The 14,828-nt window shown below is 32.5% G+C and overlaps 1 protein-coding gene across 1 annotated transcript in view; it reads left to right on the top strand.

The window, feature by feature from the left end:
* Window positions 1–442: 442 nt before the first annotated feature.
* The window catches only part of LOC117120563, a 27,190-nt gene continuing 12,804 nt past the window's right edge, over window positions 443–14,828 (top strand). Inside the window, exons 1-6 of the mRNA XM_033265587.1 lie at window positions 443–576; window positions 1,011–1,138; window positions 1,231–1,287; window positions 9,656–9,727; window positions 10,410–10,595; window positions 11,870–11,941. Of these exons, the coding sequence (XP_033121478.1) occupies window positions 510–576; window positions 1,011–1,138; window positions 1,231–1,287; window positions 9,656–9,727; window positions 10,410–10,595; window positions 11,870–11,941 (582 nt within the window). The 5' untranslated portion in view covers window positions 443–509. The remainder of the gene's footprint in view (window positions 577–1,010; window positions 1,139–1,230; window positions 1,288–9,655; window positions 9,728–10,409; window positions 10,596–11,869; window positions 11,942–14,828) is intronic.

Raw genomic sequence — 14,828 nt, 5'->3', positions numbered from 1 at the left:
ATAGAAAGAATATTCATCCAAATTGATGGTACCTATAGAAGGACAATGAAACAGTATTTGTACACTGACTTACCTAAAAACAAACATTTACACCATCAGGATTTAAACATACTTCTTACAAACCTCTTTCAAAGTTTATTATTGTTCTATTTGAAGTTTCATTTAGCATTAGCATTAGAATTGCTCAAACTATTATTATCTTTTTTTGTATGTTATGATTCTTCTTTATGATTTATCTATTCATTCATTTACTTATTTGTAAGATTCATTGGTAGGTTAGTTAATTCATTAATTCGTCCATTTAATCAACCAATTCATAAAGACATTTATTCATTCATTTAATTAATTAATTCATTGATTCACTTACTAATTTCTTTATTCATTCATTTCTTTAACATTTTATTTGATGATTTCTTGATTAATTGTTTTTATTATAGGAAATATCCCCAAACCAAAGTAAAGAAAATATAGATTTACGAAACTCCATTCATCAGGTGTTTGATACTATAATGTGTTTTCTTATGCCTCGCCCAGGAGATGAAATTGTTGAGGGTGAGAGCAGTGGGAAATTTAAAGGTAAGCAAGAGTATGTAAAATGTTAACCCCTTGCTTAGAAGTAGCTACTAGGATCTTGATGGTATTACAATTCAAACAACGATATAAAAAGACTTAGACTAAGGCTATTAAAAACAAATAAGTTACGTACAAAAACAGCAACATCAAATAAATAGGAAACATTTAAAGCAATAGAGATGCAACATTATAATTTATTAGTAAAACATTAAATATCTTGAAGAAACTTAATTGATATGGTTCCATCTGGTGGTGAAAAAAAAACTGCAGTAATTCTACAAAAAAAAAGTTAATCCATGAGTACTAAATAATTAAGGTAATGATAATCACAATGATAATATTAGCAATAATGATGGTACTTAATAACAATAACGAAAAGGCTAATAATGAAAATTTGCACTTAAAATCTTAAATGTGATATGATCAATCATTTTTAGACATTGGTAACAGATTTCAAGTGCAGATGAAGGAATTGGTGCAGCTTCTGTTTTTAGCAGATGTGCCCGAACTCAAAAGAATTGATGGAAAAGACATTACATGTGAAAGCCTATTCCATTATGTTAAGGTATTATCTGGCTATCAAATTTAAGCTTAATTATTGTTACAAAAACTTTAATTTTATAATGAAATATATAATATTCTTTATCTGCATTACAGAGGTACATTAAGGATATCACTGAAGGAAACATGTTTGAAATCACATGCATAGCTGAGGTGAGAACATTTGGAATTTATTTCATAACCAACGCCGACGTGACATATTAAGTATTTTAAGGACCCCCTATTATAAGGCCTTTTAGATTTAGATATTTTTGACCTGTGTGATATATATATTTAATTTAATTTAATTAATAATTAACAAAGAAAATTAAAAGGCAGCACTCTGAAACTAACTTAGATGTTATTTATTCAACACAAGCTTTTGCTGGCAGTTAATGTCAGCTTCATCAGGTGTGTGAAGTAAAAGATTGAAAACAAAATAGAAAAGAGTTTATGCATACATAATTAGCAACAGCACAAATAACCAATTAGCATGCAGTCGGATACAATGTAGTATACAATGATCAGAGATAACAAGTGTAATCAAGCAACTTACTATTCTACTAATAAACAGAGCTAGGCAGATAAACTATCTGTGCAGTCATGGAGCTAATTATGAACAATGGAGTTAGTATAACAAACGTCTTATCATCTTATAGTGGCTGAAGCCTACATCTATATTGAGGCCAATATTAATGCTATTACATTTATGAATAAATGTTTGTTCGGCATTTAATCTGTCATTTCTGTTTTTAAAGCAATTTTTTAGGAGCACAGCTACTTTAAAGTGTGTAATATTATGTCCTGGTAAATTGAAATGAATTGCTGTTGTGACAAATGTCAAATTTATGACATTATCCGTTGTCTGACAGTTTGGCAAGTTTCTCCTATGTAAATAGTACCAGGACATTTAGTGCATGTAATGGCATAGATGGCGTTAGATGAAAAACATGAAAACGATCCACTGATTCTGTACAGTATATAACTTGATTAGGCCCTGTAATGGTACTGCTAGTGTTGCTATGTGGGCAAAAATCGGCATTTCTGTGGGTTATATAGAATGGTGCCCTTAGTGGTGGGGGTGTGGGGTACTTTGTTAGAAGTAAGCTATTGTTTGAGGTTGGGTTGTTGTTTGTACGCAAGCATAGGTTTGTTAGGTATGGTTTTATGAAGTACAGGATCACTTTGCTATCTAGTATAGATCGTTGATAATGTGTTGTAATGGTTTAACGAGTGGATTTGACGATAGGTGGGACACGATGATCGGTCTCCTTCTTTCTGTGGGTCATGAGGTTCGTGCTATCCTAGTGGCTTTAGAGATTTGTTCATTAACAAGTTTGGAATTGTAGTGCAGGTTGTTGAATGAATTACGGAGGTGGTTGAGTTGCTGTTCCCTATCAATAGTGTCAAAGCAGATACGATGATGTCTAAGGGCTTGGCTATAGATTTGGTTGTGTGTGGTGGATGAAAGCTGAATGGACTAAGATAAGTATTTCTGTCTGTAGGTTTATGGTAGATAGATGTGGCTATGTTACCATTGTTGATCTTAACTGTGACATCAAGAAAATTGACATGAGTGTGTGTGTTCGAGTCTGAGTTTAATTTTGGGTTGGAGTCGTTGAGTGCCTGATGGAAAACCTTTATTAATAATTAATAATTAGACGAGAACAATGGAGATTGTTCTCATTTTTAAAAAGTACAATACAATTATCATTCAACATTGAATTGAGGTACATACCGGTCAGACGCTGTTACCTAAGTTTGATATGTATCCCTCGTTGTAACTATTACCATACATATGAATTTGTACGCCCTCTTTAGTAGCGCGCTGGCATAAATTGATAAAACTACTCTAAAAAAAACCTTAAAACACCCTTTTTTACAGCCTTTTCTACCATAACTTTGGAACTGCTCATCAGATCAATTTTCTCCTTTTTAAAAATAATTAAACGATCTATTTTTCATCTTTCTAATGAGATGAAATGAAACGAGATAGATTTATGTTTTATCCCGTTGGATTTGGAACTACATTGGATTTCTAGCGTAGAAAGCAGATTTTTTACCTTTCACGGCTCATGTTACTAAATTCTAATCAGAATAACGCAAAGTATTTGACCAATCGGTTTCTTTCTCTCTGTAAGTTGATCTTTATTTTTTCTACCATACTAGTTGTAAAAATGGTTGTGATTAGTCAATATTTAGCTCCGTCACTTTTGGAAACCAATAGAATCAAGCCTTCCAAACACCATTGACTGTATTGTATACAGGCGCTTGTTTCAGCGTAATAATTTTTCTCAGGCGACTGATGCGAAGACTGGAGTGTGCCTGGTGTTTGTTTGATAAGTTAGACCCTTAATATTGCTCTTTTTACTTCATGAAATATATGAATGGAAAGCTTATGATCAGTAGATTCTCATCATGGTAATATAATTAGGTTTGCAGTTATAATTTTGCTTCCCTCAAAATTCACATGTTACAGTGAAATGAATGCAAGCGTTCGCCGGTTCACTACGTAGCCTATACATCACGCGCTGAACTCGCACAGGAAACATTGAATGATACGCGCTAGAAAGTAAGAATTAATCTGTTCTGTTAGGTGCTGTTTTGGCCCTTACAAATTCATATGGTATACCAAAATATCTTTATTTTAGAAAAAAAAAAAAACGTTACACAAAATTCGATTGCAGTCAGAAACGTGATTGTGAAAGTGGTCTAGGCATTTAAAAAAGAAATAATTAAATAGTTGGACAGGCTTTCATTCCAACATCCAGGCATTAACTGCCATTCTTAAGAAATCTTGTCTTCATTCATTTTATTCGACTGGTACTATTTTCATTCAACTGGTTTGTAACTACGCAGCCATTTTGTTTTGTTGAGTATTTACCAGCTTTCTATTCAACTGCTCGCCTTCGTTAGGTAAGATTTTACCACTGCGCAGGTGGGCGTGGTTTAACGAAGAACGACCAGTCGAATATAGCCATTGATCAAACTAATTTTGGCTGTTTTAATTCAGTTCACTATCCAAGTAAAAATTCACTAGAAAAGACTGAAAAAAATGCACCCATCACTTTTGTCTTCAAATTACCATTATGTTGGCACATTTTCTTTGTAAGAAATCCGTGTCTTATCAAATGAATTTTGAATGATATAATTTTAAAAATCGTTTTTCCTCATTGAAAAAAAAAATTTCTTTTCAGTTAAAGATCCCCTCCCTGTAGGCCTTCACTCGCGAGTTGTATATAAATGTGTATTTTCAGGCTGTGAATTTTCTTAACGTAGGATATTTTGGTAAAATTCTATGAATTCATAATCATCCTTATAGAACGTATTTTGCGCATGCGCTGTTTTCATGCCTGCGTCAGCCTCAGTGATCAGCTGTTTTGTGCATCGCGAGCAAACTTAGCGAGTAACCTAGAGTTCGATTTTGATAAAACAACACACGACGTACCATTCGCTTTTATGGCCTCGAGATTCAGTTTTTGTATGGGGTTTGTATTTGAACCAATGCAAGAATAAAAAAAAAGTGATTGATAGTAGATTCTGAAGTTTAATACATTTACAGCCAGTCTAAAAATACTAAATACTATTAAATAGTTGTTCAATTAACGAATGATAACAGGACTAGGAAACTCGACGCTGACATTAGGCCCAACAATTTAGATATTATTACATCTTGTATTATTATATGATACCAAGACATTGGTGTGAATATTCATCACATAAAAATGTTAAAAAGCAAACTTTTCGCGTCTGTCATTTTATAGTCCTTTTAAATATATCGATGTTGTTGCCTCAAATGCACGACATCATAGTATTTTAAGCATCTATTTTTGTTTACAAAATCGCTTAAATTGGGTTAATTGTTCACTGCGCTTTTGATAATGTTTTTTGAATTTGCGCGTTATAAATTTCTGCATATTATTATTATTATTATTATTATTATTATTATTATTATTAATATTAATATTATTATTATTATTATTATTATTATCATTATCATTATTATTATTATTATTATTATTATTTTATTATTATTATTATTATTATTATTATTATTATTAACAAGAATACAGGACAATTACAAATTAAATTCGCTCACAACACATCATACCCTAGTAGCCAGACGAGGCTGTGTATGCACTTTGAGGTCCAGATAATTTGACTTCAGAAATTGGTTTAAGGTGGACTAAGAATCATTTTGGCTTGGTAACACATTTTCAAAATGTGGTGAAAGGGCAAAAGGTCAGAATCAAATGTTATAGCTATACGGTCGTCATATCTCCGAAACCATGCTGGTGGTAGAGAGTTAATTTTGGTGTCTATTTGTTCAGAATACTACAAAATGACCGGAAAAGCCGTTTCTAACCTTTGACACGTTTCAAGGTTGTAGCCATATGGTGATCATATCTCCGCAACCACTGGTGGTAGAGAGTTAATTGTCGTGTCAATTTGTTCGAAACAATTATGTTTATATTTGTTCCAACAAAAACTTTGTTACAAAATGACCGGAAATGTCGTTTTTGACCTTTGACATGCTTCAAATGTCATAGTTAACTGAGTCCTTATTATCTCCACAACCGCTGTGGTGGAGAGTTAATTTTGATGCCAGTTTGTTCTGAGCACATTACTAAAATATGACCGGAAAAGCCGTTTAACATGTTTCAAAGTCATAGCCATAGAATCATTATATCTCCACAACCACTGGCGGTAGAGAGTTAATTTTGGTACCAATTTGTTTGGAATATTCATGTTTTCATGTTTCTATTTGGAATAATAGAAAAGTTTGCTAAACAAATGACCGGAAATGCTTCAATGTTTGCTTCAATGACATATTTCAATGCATATGCCTATCATACTGTCTGTAGAGACTTGATAGTGATCTCAAATTATTCATTTACACATGTTTCTGTTTATTGGATTGGACCATTTTTAAAAACAAATATGCCGATATGACCATTGACCCATGTACACAAGGTTTAGTATGGTCTATTTTTATTTTCAAGAAATATAATAAATCAGATCAAATCAAGTCGGTCTAATTGAATATATGATACAAAAATGACCTGAAGTGCACCTCCGACTAAGAGTTAAATGGACTTATGTATCTGTAACTACAATACTGCTAATATAGTATAATAATATCAATTAAAGCAAATAGGCATTTCATATTAAGAGACAGATATATATATATATATATATATTGTCAGGTTGCTGCTAACCACTGGAAACACAAACACCATATAAATATAGGTCTGTGGTGGGAATCGTAGGATATCATTACGGATTTAAACCAAGAGTCTTCATTCCATACAACGCCAATTTTGAAGCTACTGTAATTCATAGCTTATAGGTAAAGTAAAAGAAACAACGTTTATTACCTTCAAAACGTGAATTACATTGAAATGTAACAAATAAATAGGATTAGTATTGAAGGGGGCACAATTCCGAAAAGCAGAGCTTGTGATGGATGTGCCCAAAACATTTAACAACACATTAACGAGGAAAAAAAAGACAAAAAGAAAGACACATTTTAAATGATAATAATAATAATGATAATAGAGCATTTCAAGATATAGATGAAAAATTATTATAAAAATACATACATAATTGGATTATAATGGAAAAAATTAAAATAAGTAAAGTATAATTGTATGACGGATAATCATCTAATTGTTGCATGGATAAATCCTTCGTTTGGAATTTCGCCTATCGTCAGTACATTCTTATACATAATATCTATCTCTTCTATCTATATATTAATTCTGCTAAATCGCCACCGCGTAACTTCACCTATCTCCTCTGAAACCGCTGGCAGGAATGTGCTCATATCTCATACACTGGGGCTTCTATAGATCAGGACCACATTCCGCTACTTTTCAAGGCTGGATATTGGATAACAACGAAAAAACAGCCAAAAAAAAAACACCAAAAATCAGTACCTGTTTCGCCATGTTTTGCAAGTTTATTACGTCACATAAACACTACAGTATCTCCTCTGTTTTGTACCGCACAGCTCGCGTCAACAAAATATCGTTCCATAAACATTATTGATCCTTAAGGATTGGACTAGTTGTTTTCTGATTTTCCCTTATGCTTGTTTAATTTGTATCTCAAAGGGGCTACCGGCTGATGGACTCCGTGTCTGAACTCCCCGTCTGCCTTAAATGTATTCAAATATTTTTCTGTGATTGCAATTTTATGTAAGGCATTTGAAAATTAATAAAGAAATAAAGGATTTGCTGAACATTGCTACAGAAGTAAAAATGAATTTATTTCAAGGGTTTCCCAATTGGGAACCAATACATGGGAAAAGGAAGCAAGGATGGCCCCGACTACATACATTTATCAATTAGAAAAGGATCTAAACACACAGTGGCAGTACATTCCACAGCTTATGGAAAACAGGGATTTGTGGAAAACAGTCAAATAAAAAGTTATAACTTTGCTCATCATTTACCTGGTGTACTCGATAAAGAGAGAACATGGAAGATAATGCTGCAGTGTCATATCCAGGGGGTGCTGAGGGTGCCTGAGCACCACATTCCCCTTTCAAGGGTTGAAAAGAAATATAAAGTGCCCCTTTTTAAATGTTAAATTTAACCGACATACATTTTAAGTATTAAAGTGCCATTACCTGGATTTAAAAGTCCCTAATTGTTAACATGTTCTCACCTCAGCCTCAACCATGATGGATGGATATAGTAATTTTCCTAGTTTGCTTGTATTAAAATGCTATTTTCTCTTATCTAAAAGTCCCCAATTCATAAAACACTCTACACCAGATAATTCAAAACGGGTCAACTGATCTGATTGAAACTTTCGGAAAAGTTTAAATAAGTTACAAAAAAGAATTTATTTAGTGTTGCAGACAATCCAGTTTATAGTGTAAATTTGAGTGTTATATAAATTTTTGAGGTCCCATACCTAAATATCTAAAAAAAAAAATCAATGGGTCTAAATGAAACTTTCTATAATAGTTTGTAAAGGTCTAGTAAATAAATGATTACATGTTTATGACGATCCGGAGTTGGGTGTGGATATATGGACCATTCAAAGGAAAGGATATTTAAAAAACGGATCAATTGATGACCTGATTGAAACTTTCGGAAAAGTTTAATCAACTTACAAGGAAGAAATTATTATGTGTTGGTGATGATCTAGTTTAGGGTGTAAATTTAAGGTCATTTAAATTTCTGAGGTCCAGACCTAAATATTTCAAAATACTTATCAGTGGACCTAAATTAAACTTTCTATAATAGTTTGACATAGTCCAATAAAACAAAATGATTAAATTCAAAGAAAAACGTCCCAGACCTGAGATATCACAAACGGATTAACTGATTTGAATTAAACTTTTGGGAAAGTTTAACCAAGTTACAAGGGAGAAATGTTTAGGTGTTGGTGACAATCCAAATTCGGGTGTGAAATTGAGGATTATTTAAAATGCTTACTTCTCAGTTATAAATGAATCAAAATGAAACTTTGCAGAATAGTTTTTCATGGTCCAACTTTTGGTGACGATCCTGAGTAGGGTGTGGATATGAAGACCATTAAAAAAATTTTTGGACAGTTAATTAAATTATATAAACGCAATTTGCGTTTTTTAAAGGGTTTAAACCAACTGCAGCAACGAAAAATGTTCTGGCCTCATGCTATGAATCTCATTGTACGCTCTTACCATTGCAGCAGTTTTTTTTTTACTTCGTAATTTTTTTTAGTACTATAAATATTTTGGTTTTCCTTGGTTTTTTTACGTTATGTATTTTAACAATTTTTTGTTGCAATTTCAAATTAATTTCTCATTATAGCAATGAGGAAAAGCCCTATGTTCTGTTGTACAAACAGACATAGTAAGTCTAGTTATTATTATTCTTGTCGTCGTCGTCGTTGTTTGTTATTGTTGCTGTGTTGCTGTTAATGTTGTAGCTGTTGCTAGTTATTATTTATATTATCATTACTAATACTATTACTGTTACTGATGCACACGACATTGATGGTGTCACTCTTGTACTTAGTAGGCATAATTGTAATGTCGATTATGCTATCTTTTTGAATGTGGCTTTTTGAATTTTGTCATGTTTCGTTTTCACTATTTTAATGAAAGAATCAATAAAGAGAGATTACCTGCCAAATAAAGGAAGCATATAGCTAATAGAAGCTGAGAGTTACACTCTCCACACTCTCCATATCCTACGTACAATATTTGACTACTAAAACATCTTTGGTAAAGATGTCAATAAGCTAGTTGTAAATAGATTTTTTCCATCAACCGTGCGTTTAAAAATACTAAAGGTCTCATTAATGAAGATAGAGGTAAGGAGGGCAGAAAATATTTTGATTACTGATTAACGTCAAGGTTAGAGGGAGGTATGTGTTTTAGTCGGTCACCGAGTCCTGCTAATAACTATTTTGAGTTGTGAAGTCATATTTCTGCTTTTATTAACAAGTGGGTGGGGGGCGTGCCGCTTGGGGCTTCTTGAATCCGCCACTAATGTAGACATAGTTAAAGAAATTAAAATATATCGAAATTTTTATTTTACAGGCTAATGCTATAGCACATGCAAGAAAATCTCTTTTGGATGTGATACGTAATTTTGAAAAAGAAATTGATGAGGTAAAAATAAAACTAATAAAATTTTATTACAAATATGCATTTTCACTCAGAAACATACACATAGCTAGGCCTATAATTTACATAGTATATTATGTACATACATGTATTATAAGTATTATCACTTGCAAATACTGAAGGCTTTAAATATTTGTTTATCAATTTTATTTTAATCGAGTTCCAGCCATTGTTTTTCACATTATTTTGTAATTTATTTCTATTATATTTTTAATTATACATATTTATTTATTATAGGCCTATATATTATATATTCCTCGAATATGTTTTAGGTTCCTTTGAAATTTTGTTTGTAACAAATTGATAAGTTGTGTTATTATAATATTGGTTTGCTTGATTATTTGTTGCCTATTATTGTATTGACTGAAAATTGACTAACTGAAAAAAACAATATCAATCTTAAACTTGAGAGGAAAGGGGTTAGTCACCTTTCATGTTGGCAAAAATTTAAATGCTTAATTTGTATATGTATGATTTATCAATGTGTCGTGATAAATGAAATATAGTATAACTGCAAGCTAAAATGAAATGTTTAGGCCTATAATAATATTTAAATGAGGTTTCTACGTTGCAATTACCATAATGATAATAAACAATCAGATCAGAAAATCTGCTACTATTATATGCTTTCACAATGTTAGAAATTATTTTTTCCTTTTACTGACAGTTGTGTAAAATCTACCAAGACCACATTGATGACATTTTTGAGGAAAAGAAAAAGCAAGCAGTGGAGGACTTCAAGCAAAAATGTGGCTTCAATCGCACTGTGAAGTATGAAGAATTAGAAAAAACATTAATAGAAGATATCAAAAGTAAAATGATGAAATACATTGCGGCAAACAATTTGATGGAAGTGAGTTTCTTGTTCAGCCAATGGAACATTATCAATTAATATTAGGGAGGCCTACTGTAGCCAGTTCATATCATAGCAAAACAAACACCTACAGAGTACAAACAATAACATATTTTATAGTTTTGTTTAATGTACCATTCTATTTATTCCATAATTCAAAAAATAAACAACATACTTTCTATTTATATAATATATATTGTATATATTTTTATTTTATATATATTTGTTAATTTTACTTATTATACATATTACAAGCCCGTACCCTTGGTTGTGAATGGGGTTTTTTTCAGGGAAACGGACCAAACCTGGCTGGGGAAGGGGGTCGCCTAGGGCCACCGCCGGGGTCCAGGACATCTGGGCATTATTAACGCTATTTAAATGAGGCTGTGTTTAGGTATATTTTAAATTTTTAATTAACGTAACAAACTGTCTAGTACGACTATGCTTGCGAACATAACAGTCAACGGCAGTTTCAAGTTCCACTTCCGTATCGTAATCAATGTGGAGGAGTGCATTTAGAAAGCTAAACATTCAAAAAAAAAAAGGTAAACGGCGGGTTGTTTACGATCCAAATGCCCACAAATGCAAATTTGATACTACACTGTGCTGGGGCGGATGCAGGATTTAGCAGTTAAAGCGTGAGTCAACACCACCTCAGCCCCACCATGGTTGGGACTGAGGTGAAAAAATATGGACCTCAAGGTGCATAGAATTTGCACTCACATACTTTAAAAAATCTTACCGGTACTATTTTCATAATGAAAAATATAATACGTCAACAATATAATACAACAATTATTTTCCTTAATACAATTTAGGTAGACGAGTGCGATCGTACCGTCTACTGCATCCCCCCAACTGTGTATACATGATATGATTGAAATTAAACATTCCCAATCTAGGTGGACCATTAACGCCGGGTGTACGGGTTCTTGCTTGGGTTTGGCATTGATCATGACTGCCTTTGAATTGTGAGGTGCCTGAGTATGTGAGGTGCAGTGCTTCGTATGTGTAAGGAAATGCGCATTATAAATGACCAAATTGGATTGGCTTAGAAAGTAGAGTTGCTTTTTTTAAATCCTGGATTCGAACTAGCAACCCTTAAATTATAATGCAAGTATCTTATCCACCAAACTTGCGAATTACTACAAATATATAAACTAAAAGAAAATTATAATAATACAGCAGTTCAGATGTGATTATCCACATGTCTATTTAATCAGAAATTATTTCACAGGTAGGCAATAAATACCTCGTATTTTCACTGAATACAGGCAACCGCAAGAACTGAAAATCAAAAACAATTTGAAGAAGCACTGACAACGTTTGATACTAGAATGAACGAGGTCAGTTGGTTTTCATTTATTTATATAAGATTAGTTATTGTCATTTATCTATATTTATTTATTGTAAAAATTATTTTACGTTTGAATGGTTTCTTCATCCTGAGAAATACGCCTCCATTTATAACTTAATATTCGTTTTTTAACAAGGATATCAAGGCTATTTCTACCAGTTTTTGGAATATACCTTACAATTTGCTGTACTTTTATTTAGTTTCAGTATACACATAAACAAGAAATATTTCCTATGAAAATTTGATTTATATTTCCAAACTTAAAAAAATGTATTATTGAGGATGCACTCAGTGCAAAATATGAGAAATGTGGAAAGTATAAAATATAGAAATCAGAGTAATATAATTGGTGTAGGTCTACGGTATACAGTTTGTTTTAAGCTTGAGTTCTTACTATTATTGTTGTTATTATTATATTATAATTATTTTATTTATATTACATTTTTAAATATAAATTATTATTGTTTTTATTCTTCTGGCTAGGGTTGGACGAATCATAAACTTATAGATAAATAACTCCATCATGGTCGATCTTATGCTTTAGCTTTAGACTGGCTAGGCCCTACTGCCAGTTTCTGTGTGGCTATTTTTTCGGATTGTCAATGCATACTTACGACGATAGAGCCAAAATAAACTGTTTTATTTCAGCAGGGAGTCTGGGATAATTTACTTACAACTCCCTGAAGATAAATGATGATACTGTACGTTGATAGCCAAAATATTGGAGCTTTCGCTTGCAAGATGACGATAGGCTGTAGAACGTAATGACTTCACTAAAAGTCATCTGCGCATGAGAAAAAGTTCACTTTTAGGTCGTGGGCCGCGGTCACAAATTCGCGATCGGCGTTGACATATGTATATAGAAGATAAACAAATCCACGACAAATTAGTTACATTACTTAAATATGAGCCAATTAAAATATGCGACCTTTCACGAAATTATACGGAAAATCATGGGTAAACAACCACCGTGGAAGAAAACTGAATCGGAGAGAGTTTCTTCACTTCAACATTTTATTTTTGTTATTGGTCGTGCTGAAATAGAAGTCTATTGTTATATTCGTGGGTGTTGAGTTATCGTGTCTTTGGATGTTATCCGTCAATCGCCACCGGGCTTCAAAAGTGTCTAGTGATATTGGTCGGGATTGGCATCTAGTGTACAGTTTTTTATTAGAAATTTTATGAGGATATTTTATTTTTATCAATTGTCGAAGGTGTTTCTTGTGAAATATGTTTTTAGCACAACATGTGCTGCTGTTGTAGAGAAGTATTGGCTTGACTAGTGAGTTATATAGTTTTAGTCTGACTTTCTCTTTAATTTTGCCTTTTCTTATCCAAACAGCTGATAATTTGTTCATTGCAGTGGACGCTAACTGTTTTCGTCAGGCTATATCTTCTGTGTCGTCCAGAAGAGACCCAACTTTCTTTGTTTTTCTCAAATCCTCTTTTTCAATGACTTTTTTTTCTTTTAATTATAATAGTATACTCTGTTTTTTCTTTATTTACTTTTAAGTGAAATTGTTTTAAGTGATTTTCGATGGGATCAATGTTTCAGATTCAGATTCAAATTTATTTGGTCCTTGTGGAAACTCATGTAAGGCAACAATCGCAATACAATGAAATACAAAATTACAAAGAAATAAAAACTAAGAATAGCAAAAATATACAAAACAGTATAAAGTAAAAATATACAGAGATAAGACCTGGTATTGAGTATAGAGAGATTATATCTAGCCGTTATTGTTATAATCTGATGGAGAATGGAATGAACGAATTCAAATACCGGTTAGTTCTACATTGAGTGCTGCGTAGACGCTTGCCAAATTTTAACCAATTATACTCATGGTATAGAGGGTGATTGTTATTGGTCATAATATTAGAAGCATAATCAGCATTAGCGTCCGGTGGTATATACAATAAAGAACTCCCGCGGAAGATAAAATGGACGAAGTGCGAGACACATCAGTTCAATATTCTTATCACAAATGGTAGATAAGACTTTGGTGTTGCTACACCAACGATTGTTCACATAAAAACATAATCCACCACCTTTCGATTTCCTTGTGACGTCCTTAGATCGATCAAGGCGAAGTAAGTCGAAACCATTAATGTTTACAGAATTGTTATTCATATCAAGGACGTATCCAGGGGGGGAGCCGTGGGAGCCGCGGCTCCCCCCCCCCCCTTTGTACACAGTGTTAACATTTTAAAGCTTATTCTTAAAGCCAATACAAATTCTTTCCTGGGATCACTCAAAATTAATACTTCTAAACATGTAATGCATCAGTACACGTTATACATAGGCCTAATAGAAGACATAGGCCTAAGCGTGATTAAAAAAAATCTTAAATTCATAAACCTCAGGCCAGGTCTTTTAAGATAGAAATGCGATACTGTCATTTTATCCTATTGCAATGTTTGTTTTTTAAATGTTTGTTTAATAATACTACTACTAATAGTAATAATAATAATAGTAATAATAATAATAACAATGATGATGAGGACGATAAAAATAATTGATATTAATATTAATAACAATAAAAAGTGAAGAAAATTGTGCTAAATGCGTTAAAAAGTTGTGATTTGTTGATCATAATATAGTATATATAGTTAAAGCTTAGTAAGCTATAATTAGGCCTAAGTTAAGGATATTAAGTAGATCCCTGATAAAAGATCATGACAATTTTGTTGGCGTTTCATTTTGACTATAATGGTAATGTGATGATGATGAATTTTACTATATAAAAGTGTCATTTCCGGCCATCTCGAGAGGTACTATTTCCTCAAATTTACTCACCTGAGCCCCAGCCAAGGTGGGGCTGAGGTGGTTGTGAAATCACGTTCTTGAAGTAGGCCTATGTAAAGTACATACTCAA

Source organism: Anneissia japonica, unplaced genomic scaffold, assembly GCF_011630105.1.
Source record: "Anneissia japonica isolate Jap-2015-1 unplaced genomic scaffold, ASM1163010v1 scaffold288105_len30852_cov201, whole genome shotgun sequence".
NCBI lineage: Eukaryota > Metazoa > Echinodermata > Crinoidea > Comatulida > Comatulidae > Anneissia > Anneissia japonica.
This window is presented reverse-complemented; position numbering and strand designations above follow the sequence as displayed.